General features: G+C 48.5%; 1 protein-coding gene across 3 annotated transcripts; it reads right to left on the bottom strand.

Annotated features, from left to right (window-relative positions):
- Window positions 1-23: 23 nt before the first annotated feature.
- On the bottom strand, window positions 24-8,560 carry LOC135090016 (uncharacterized). 3 transcript variants are annotated; one of them, XM_063986232.1, is made up of 4 exons: window positions 8,432-8,560; window positions 7,953-8,227; window positions 3,434-3,521; window positions 24-3,185 (listed from the first exon to the last, which is right to left on the bottom strand). In XM_063986232.1, exons 2-4 carry the CDS (start codon window positions 8,144-8,146, stop codon window positions 429-431), a joined length of 3,039 nt encoding a protein of 1,012 aa, XP_063842302.1. In that variant the 5' UTR covers window positions 8,147-8,227; window positions 8,432-8,560; the 3' UTR covers window positions 24-428. The 3 variants fall into 3 exon arrangements, with proteins under 3 accessions (XP_063842302.1, XP_063842301.1, XP_063842304.1); XM_063986231.1 differs by having other exon boundaries at window positions 8,403-8,471; XM_063986234.1 differs by lacking the exon at window positions 8,432-8,560 and having other exon boundaries at window positions 24-3,279; window positions 7,953-7,968.
- Window positions 8,561-10,822: the final 2,262 nt, after the last annotated feature.

The raw sequence follows: 10,822 nt of genomic DNA, 5'->3' as shown, positions 1-10,822 counted from the left end.
CAGCGGATTGCTATAAGCATACAAAAGAGCTGTGTAAACTTTATTAATAATATAGTAAAATTGTAGCACATTAAGAACAAAACACCCGCCGAAACAATTTTGTGACCTAACATGATGTATAACAAAAATCCCCCGATATACAAGAACAAAACTATTTTGTACTATAAATCCTGTAACACTTAAAAAAACTTAAAATATTGTACCCTAAAAACTTGCTACAAATAGCCAAAAAAAAAAAAAAAAAATACTGAAAACTTCTATTGAATCTGGAAGACTAGATACCTAAAGCTTTTTTTGTAAATGACAGTAAAAATAATTTGGGACGTGTGGGACGCGTGCGGTGCTCTTTTCGAGGGAGAGAAGCAGGGGGGAGCAGATTAACACATCCACACAGTATCTACAAACTTGGCTATACCGCCCTTCTTCCCTCAGATGACTTCAAATAGGCGGCGGTAAATGTTGGACATGTACTCCTTCCCCAGTTCCTCGTTTAAGTGCCTCGTGGAATAGTTCAGCGTGATGCACAGACTGTCCTGGAAAATATGCAGCACGTGACAGCAGGCGTATCCCAACTTATGGCGGGACATTGTGGCCTCCACGAACTCCACCACCACATTCGGGCCTTGCTCCCCCATCAGCTTGTCCGTGACGTCCCCAAGTAAGTACGTGAAGTAGTCTTTCATCTGCGGCAGGGGCTCCATGAACAGCATGTCGTATTCTCTTTGTCCCGGTGGGTTCAGCTCCATCACTGCCAGCTCCTTCAGCGCCTGGTCTGTATCCAAGACCTGGTTTATATCGTACTGTACAAGGCGCACAAAATCCCAAAAGTTGTCAGCAGCGTGGCGAGGCGTTGGAGTGCGGATGTGCACGGGAGCGAACAGGCAGCCATTGACGTTTTTGTGATCGAGATTATTAGTGAAGCGACGCAGGTTAATGGCATGGCTACTAAAAAACTTGTACGTGTCTTTGATGACGTCCCTCGCGGTGAGGATGTCCATCAGGGAGATGTTTGCTAAAGCACTGAACGCTGCTCGCAGCCCCACGCTCTCATTCGCGCACTTTTCGAGAAATCGCGTGGTGGTCATGGCGTCCAGACTGAGCACGTGGTAACAAGGATAATAATGTGGCCTCCTGCTTCCGCCCCCTCCTCCAGCAGCCTCGCCAAAAACGCACTTCATGCAAGACTCCCACTTTTCCCTCGCTCTCATCTTCTCGAACATCATCTCGTGCAAACTATCGTCTCTCAGAAGCTCTATTCTTGACTTCAGCAGTTCTCTATATAGGTCTTCATTGTTACCCTCTAGAGGCACCGAGTCGTCAATCTCCACATCCATTACGACGTCATTCAGCAACTTCACCAGGCGGCCAAGTATCCTCATAGCGGTGTGTCCGTCAGCGATGCCCTGGTGGAAGCCAACCACCACATTGGTGACACCGTCAAAGCTTCCGTCGCCGACAGCAGCGGCAACTGCACTATCGGCATCACCTAAAGGGCTGACAGAACCACCAACGGCCCCACCGACGGGGTTGTCCGAACTGATAGAACCACCGACTGCCTCACCAACAGGGTTGTCCGAGCTGACAGAACCACCGACCACCTCACCGATAGGGTTGTCCGAGCTGGCAGAACCACCAACGGCCTCGCCGACGGGGCTGACAGAACCACCGACGGGGTTGACCGAGGTGGCAACACCACCGATGGGGTTGTCCGAGGTGACAGCACCACCTACGGCCCCACCGACGGGGTTGGAGATCATAGTACCACTGATGCCAGCACCGACGGTCGTGACAGCACCACTGACGCCAGCACCGACGGTCGTGACAGCAGCAGCAGCACCGCCAGATTGGTTGCCAGAGCTGACGGCACCACCGCCAGCGGTGGCCTGCCCCGCAACGTGAGGAGAGATCCCCCGAGGTGGGGAGGAGGAGAGGGAGGAGGGGGTAGTGTCCATGAAGGCTGGGGACCCGGAGTTCGAAGTACCAATGAATGAAGAACGCGCGGACCCAAGCTCTTTGGGAACAGCAGTGGCCGGCGCTGTTGCAGAGGCAGCAGTCTTTCTCTCCTCTGTGGTAGCCTCATCCAGCACCCTGTCAAGGAGTTTCTCTTCCTTTGGTTTAGCTGCACCTGCTTGTGCTCTTGCTGCTGGTGGTGGGAACGCCTGCCCACTCATGCGGCGGGCAGCGGGGACGGCAGCGGCAGCAGAGGCATTGGAGCCAGGACGTGGGCGTGGGTCCCTGGCCATGGCACCTCCTACCATTGGTCTGTCTGGATGGTATGGGTCTGCCTCCTCTACAGGGAGTACATCTGGACTGTCGTTTGCCGGGGACATCCTAGCACCACTCCTGCCACTACCACTGCCACTACCATTGCCACTGCCACCAACACTGCCACTGCCACTGCCATAGGCCTCCTCTTCATCGTCGAGCTGGAGCTGGATCTGGTGCTGCTGGAGATGGAGCTGCTGCTGGGGATGGAGCTGCTGCTGGGGATAGTAATGATGCTGGCCATCATATCCAACTGCCCCTGCTCCTGCCCCTTCCTCCCTGTAGCCAGCTGCCCCTGCCCTTTCCCTGTAGTCAGCCGCCTCCACTTCGCCCTCCCCGTGGACAACTGGCCCTGCCCCTTCTTGCCCATAAGCAGCTGCCCGTGCTCCTCCTCCTCCTCTGTGGGCAGGCACATAATCCAGGGCGTAGTCTCGGGGTGGAACATAGTCCGGGGCGTAGTCTGGGGGTGGGGCGTAGTCCGGGGAGTAGTCTGGGGGTGGGGCGTATTCCGGGGGTGGGGCGTAGTCCGGGGCGTAAGGAGGAAATGCGACCTCAACCTCGCCTCCTTCGGCCATCATCGGGTTGTACTGCACCTCCTGGCCTGGTTCGGCGTGAGGGTCCATGGGCAGAATGATGCAGCGATGGGGATCATTCAGGGGCACGGCGATGATATCGCCGGGCATGAGCGGTTCGCATCCGAATCCATCATCGCCGGGGCCTGGCGGCAAGTCCCGGTCCTCAGGGGAGGGCGTGCCCAGACCAGTGTCAGGTCGAGAGAGATTCTCAGCGGGCAGCACAGGAGCACGGTTGGGAGGGTAGCCTACCAGCACCTTGACGCACCACAGCGGCCCAGTGCGGGACACGTATCGGTACCGGGACATCACCGCCATCACCTCGTCCACAGAGTCATGCTCCACCATCTGCAGCGAGCATCTTCGTTAGGACGACGGGGCTGGCCAAAGAGCGAGGGACTTGCCTTTCACAAGACAGCGACGTCTTGACAAAGACAAGGACCTGAACACCAGAATTGGGACTAAAGGGCTAATGTAGACTTTCTTCAATGATCAAAAACAGAAAACATTTTACACTAAGTTAAATGTTGAAGACAAATCCAAATTTCCAAGGAAATCTCTAGGTACTGAGCATCACAGGATCAGGGAGCACTCACCTCCAGGTCCAAACTTTCACTCGATGCCTCCTGCATCCACATGTCGCTCCCAGTGCCTGAGAAGGCCAGACGGAGGCAAGGCACCTGTCTGTTGGAAGCGACGAAAAACGTTACACACTACACAGTTCATCAAGAATATCTCCGTATTAAGACCGAACGCAGTGCAAGAATTTATACGTGCATGAGCAGCCCAACAAGAAATATTTAGGTAACAAAGTATTGCAACAATGAATATACTGTACAGGCGCCATGCATGTGGCTCCTGCAGGGTGAAGCACTTCCACAAGAAACTTTCACCCACGGAATTCAGAAAGTAGAGCGACCATGTGCATAAACACCAACTTTAACTGCCCTCGCAGTTGCGCTCATCCAATTGCATGACAGGAATCACCTCGCGGGAATTTGGTCAGTGTCAAGTTGTTCGCCCGTGTTGAGAGGCTGACATGAAAGCTTACTGGGATAAAGTAGTCAGTCTGGACCTCTTCTTTATTTTGATGTCTCCTTTCACTTGGGCTACCGTTTCCTCACCACGACTACACCCACTCCTCCCATTCCTCTCACTGTGACGAACACACAACCTCACTGGAACTACACACACACACCTACCTCACTGGAACTACACCTACCTCACTGGAACTACACACACACACCTACCTCACTGGAACTACACACACACACAAACACAACCTCACTGGAACTACACACACACACAAACACAACCTCACTGGAACTACACACACACACCTCACTGGAACTACACACACACACAAACACAACCTCACTGGAACTACACACACACACAAACACAACCTCACTGGAACTACACACACACACAAACACAACCTCACTGGAACTACACACACACACAAACACAACCTCACTGGAACTACACACACACACAAACACAACCTCACTGGAACTACACACACACACAAACACAACCTCACTGGAACTACACACACACACAAACACAACCTCACTGGAACTACACACACACACAAACACAACCTCACTGGAACTACACACACACACAAACACAACCTCACTGGAACTACACACACACAAACACAACCTCACTGGAACTACACACACACAAACACAACCTCACTGGAACTACACACACACACAAACACAACCTCACTGGAACTACACACACACAAACACAACCTCACTGGAACTACACACACACAAACACAACCTCACTGGAACTACACACACACACAAACAACCTCACTGGAACTACACACACACACAAACACAACCTCACTGGAACTACACACACACAAACACAACCTCACTGGAACTACACACACACAAACACAACCTCACTGGAACTACACACACACACACACAAACACAACCTCACTGGAACTACACACACACACACACAAACACAACCTCACTGGAACTACACACACACACAAACACAACCTCACTGGAACTACACACACACACAAACACAACCTCACTGGAACTACACACACACACAAACACAACCTCACTGGAACTACACACACACACAAACACAACCTCACTGGAACTACACACACACACAAACACAACCTCACTGGAACTACACACACACACAAACACAACCTCACTGGAACTACACACACACAACACAACCTCACTGGAACTACACACACACAACACAACCTCACTGGAACTACACACACACAACACAACCTCACTGGAACTACACACACACAACACAACCTCACTGGAACTACACACACACACAACCTCACTGGAACTACACACACACACAACACAACCTCACTGGAACTACACACACACACAACACAACCTCACTGGAACTACACACACACACAACACAACCTCACTGGAACTACACACACACACAACACAACCTCACTGGAACTACACACACACAACACAACCTCACTGGAACTACACACACACAACACAACCTCACTGGAACTACACACACACAACACAACCTCACTGGAACTACACACACACAACCTCACTGGAACTACACACACACAACACAACCTCACTGGAACTACACACACACAACACAACCTCACTGGAACTACACACACACACACACCTACCTCACTGGAACTACACACACACACACACCTACCTCACTGGAACTACACACACACACACACCTACCTCACTGGAACTACACACACACACACACACACCTACCTCACTGGAACTACACACACACACACACCTACCTCACTGGAACTACACACACACACACACACCTACCTCACTGGAACTACACACACACACCTACCTCACTGGAACTACACACACACACACACACACTCACTGGAACTACACACACACACACACACACTCACTGGAACTACACACACACACACACTCACTGGAACTACACACACACACACACACACTCACTGGAACTACACACACACACTCACTGGAACTACACACACACACTCACTGGAACTACACACACACACTCACTGGAACTACACACACACACACACACTCACTGGAACTACACACACACACACACACACACACTCACTGGAACTACACACACACACACACACTCACTGGAACTACACACACACACACACACACACTCACTGGAACTACACACACACACTCACTGGAACTACACACACACACACACTCACTGGAACTACACACACACACACACCTCACTGGAACTACACACACACACACCTCACTGGAACTACACACACACATACACCTCACTGGAACTACACACACACATACACCTCACTGGAACTACACACACACACCTCACTGGAACTACACACACACACCTCACTGGAACTACACACACACTCACTGGAACTACACACACACACCTCACTGGAACTACACACACACACCTCACTGGAACTACACACACACACCTCACTGGAACTACACACACACTCACTGGAACTACACACACACACACCTCACTGGAACTACACACACCTCACTGGAACTACACACACCTCACTGGAACTACACACACACACACCTCACTGGAACTACACACACACACACCTCACTGGAACTACACACACACACACCTCACTGGAACTACACACACACACCTCACACACCTCACTGGAACTACACACACACATACACCTCACTGGAACTACACACACACACACACACACTCACTGGAACTACACACACACACCTCACTGGAACTACACACACACACCTCACTGGAACTACACACACACACCTCACTGGAACTACACACACACACCTCACTGGAACTACACACACACACCTCACTGGAACTACACACACACACCTCACTGGAACTACACACACACACACCTCACTGGAACTACACACACACACCTCACTGGAACTACACACACACACCTCACTGGAACTACACACACACACCTCACTGGAACTACACACACACACCTCACTGGAACTACACACACACACACCTCACTGGAACTACACACACACACACCTCACTGGAACTACACACACCTCACTGGAACTACACACACACACACCTCACTGGAATTACACACACACACACCTCACTGGAACTACACACACACACACCTCACTGGAACTACACACACACACACCTCACTGGAACTACACACACACACCTCACTGGAACTACACACACACACGCACCTCACTGAAACTACACACACACACGCACCTCACTGAAACTACACACACACACGCACCTCACTGGAACTACACACACGCACGCACCTCACTGGAACTACACACACAAACAACCTCACTGGAACTACACACACACACACACCTCACTGGAACTACACACACACGCACCTCACTGGAACTACACACACACACACGCACCTCACTGGAACTACACACACACACGCAGCTCACTGGAACTACACACACACGCACCTCACTGGAACTACACACACACACGCACCTCACTGGAACTACACACACACACGCACCTCACTGGAACTGCACACACACACGCACCTCACTGGAACTGCACACACACACGCACCTCACTGGAACTACACACACACACGCACCTCACTGGAACTACACACACACACGCACCTCACTGGAACTACACACACGCACGCACCTCACTGGAACTACACACACGCACGCACCTCACTGGAACTACACACACGCACCTCACTGGAACTACACACACACGCACCTCACTGGAACTACACACACACACGCACCTCACTGGAACTACACACACGCACCTCACTGGAACTACACACACGCACCTCACTGGAACTACACACACACCTCCTGGGACTACAATGTTCAAAATAATGATTTCCCGGAATGTTGGGGAACTTAACTCGAGATTAGAATGTTTACGATATAACCAGAATCATGGAAACACCCCTGGAAAGGAATACCCACCTGGCATTACCACCACCACCACCAGTTCATCACAAACACCACCACCGCTACGACCACCAGTCCTCCACCGCCAGTCCACCACAAACACCACCACGACCCGACCCACACCTCTCCCCCCCTACCCCACTCCCCGCCATACCTGCGTAGATGGAACATTGCCTTCAACATCTGCTCGCGCGTGATGCGCTGGGGGGTCCTCAGCCGCAGCGCATATCCAGTCAGCATGGTGTCAAAAACATGGCCCATCTCACACAGCTCCTCCAGGAACGTCGGCTGCCGTATCTTCGGCCCGTCCGGCATTTCCTGCGCGCCATAGCCTCCCATGGCACACATCACGACCGGCTTCCTAGGTGACCCTCAACGGCAAGATGATCCAGCGCTCCCTCCACCACCACCGCGATGTACTTCACGAACCTGTCACAGTATCACCGCGTCTCCAAACAGTTCACATGTAAGGGTCACAGTATTCACACGAATTATGGAAATTTTGTACACAAACCTACAACAGTAACACACAATTCAACCGCTCTTCACATCCATGTAACACGAACCCAGCATACGAAAGGAAATAATAGGGTTTAATACGAACACGAGATGGTAACGTGTCCTCTGATGGTAACTGTTAGGCTGCCCTCCAGGTGGTGACTGTCGGCGCTTCCTTCCCAGAGCAGCTCGTCGAACACATCGAACCGCCGCTGCATCACACTTCCGAAGCTTCACGCGGCTCAGGCGTCCCCTCAGCGCTGCTATTTGTGTGTCTGAGCTCGCCACTGCTTCAACTACTGCAGCTACGTGTTTCTTAATGATGATATAATGATAAGTAAATAAAAAAAATAAATGAATAAATAAGTAAACAAGTAAATGGATAGGTAGATGAATAGATAAATGGAAAGGTAGAAAGATATATATATATATATATATATATATATATATATATATATATATATATATATATATATATATATATATATATATATATATATATATATATATATAAATAGTTAAATAAATAAGTACATATATAAAATCTAAAGCAAAATTAATTGATGAGCATTAATTCCAAAGCTTCACTGCAAGACTGAAGGAGAGGCCAGCCCGCCAGTTATGACTCGCTGCGTGGAAAAGATTAGTTCATGAGTGAGTTAAAAGAGAGAACGAGTACGTGAGTGGAAGGAACAAATAAAAGTTGAAGGAATTAATAAAAGCTGCAATGGGTACATGGGTATAATATGACCTGTTCGCTGGTTGACTGAGGCGTTTAAACAAGCTTGTTTTGATGCAAAGATTTTCGAAAGCCTCACTGGGAGTAACACACACACACACACACACACACACACATCCTCTCCTTAATGAAACACTAATTCTTCTCTCTCTCTCTCTCTCTCTCTCTCTCTCTCTCTCTCTCTCCTTCACTGTGCCCCATCATGTTACACACTGACTTTGCATTTTGTCTTTATTTCTTTCTTTGTCATGCATCTTCTGTGCTTCTGTTCAATGTTTTGTTTTATATGCGTAACTCCCCATCTCTCCATTTCATTCTTTTTCGACTCTCCCAGCGGTCATTTGTCGTTAATGAACAACTAATAACCTTTTTCTCCTTCTCTGTTTCCATGTTAGAAACTGGTTTTGCATTTGCCTTCATTAATTTCTCAGCATTGCATCTTATGTTGCTCTCATTCTATGTATGTACTGTAGCTTCTATACTTCCATCTCTCCTCATTCTTTTTCCCCGCCCCACTGAGGCTCGTGTTCCTAAATACTTCGTTCTCATCCCGAATGTTTTCAAAGAGATGATTAGCCAGATTCTTAAGTATTTCTCTTTATAATAATGTAGATCTAGTTAATCTGTCAATAGAAACATAAAAACAGCCTTAAAAATTCGTATCATTTTAAATAGAGCCTTCTGAAAGTAGTCGGGGTGCGGCACAAAAGTGTTTCGGAATGCAGTCTTGAAGCATGTCGGCCAGGATAAGCCAACTGTCACAGTTACATCTTCACACGTTACATCTTCACACGCCACTCTACAGCCTTGCGTACGCGATAAAAAATTACAGAGTATCTACAGAAGACCCAATGAAAAAGGCTTTACGACTGTGATTCTATATTCAAATTCTCCAGCATATTAATTGTGGCAATGGTGTGATGTAAGCTTCATAAACTGGTCTAGTGGTAATGTGAAGTCTAAGTTTAAAAGACACCATTGAGAGCAAAATGAGCGACTCAACCGTTCAAGGCTTTACATGTCTTTGTGATTATATTCTAACTCCAGGTCTGCTCAATATTTGTCTATGCAGTCTTGCTAAGGACTCGTTAACTTCCTCGGGCAAAACTTATCAAATGCAGACACGTAGACCAGAGAAATGTAGGTGAAGTATGCATAAGGAAATACGTAGAAAGATCTCATTACAGTGCTGATAAGAAAATGTTGCTATAATTTAAGGAGTAAGAGAGGGAATAGTAGAGAAAGGTTTTAGGTAATTATGAAACGATATGCATACAAAGATACACAAAGAGAGAGAGAAAAAAATGTAGGTAAAATATGCATGAGGAAATACATAGTAAGATTTCATTTGCAATGTTAATAATGAAAATACTGCAATAATTCAAGGAAGGGTGTAGGTAAGTAGGAAACGTAGGCCAAACAAGAAAATGTAATAGATTATGCATAAGAAAATAAATAGGAAGACTCCATTACTTGATAGAAATATAGTACAAGGATTTGAAGCGGGAGAAAGTGAGAAGAATGTGCAAGTATGAAACGGCGTACCTAGAAAAAGAAGGGAAAAAAAAGTAAAGAAAGAGAAAAGGAGAAAGAACACAAATAAGATACATGCAACAATAATAACAATAAGAATAAAACAATAGAGATGGCACTCTGCAAACAACTTCCCTTCCTGCTCCCCACCTCTACCATAACCTCGCTCACCCCAACTCACGGCATCCCCACGCCTCCCCATCTACCACCATATCCTCACCTCTGCTCCTTCCCGACTCTGGCACATCCACACC

The sequence above is a fragment of the Scylla paramamosain genome, chromosome 34 (genome assembly GCF_035594125.1).
Source record: "Scylla paramamosain isolate STU-SP2022 chromosome 34, ASM3559412v1, whole genome shotgun sequence".
NCBI classification, from domain to species: Eukaryota; Metazoa; Arthropoda; class Malacostraca; order Decapoda; family Portunidae; genus Scylla; species Scylla paramamosain.
The sequence above is the reverse complement of the archived record's forward strand: the minus strand, read 5'-3'. Positions and strand labels throughout refer to the sequence as shown.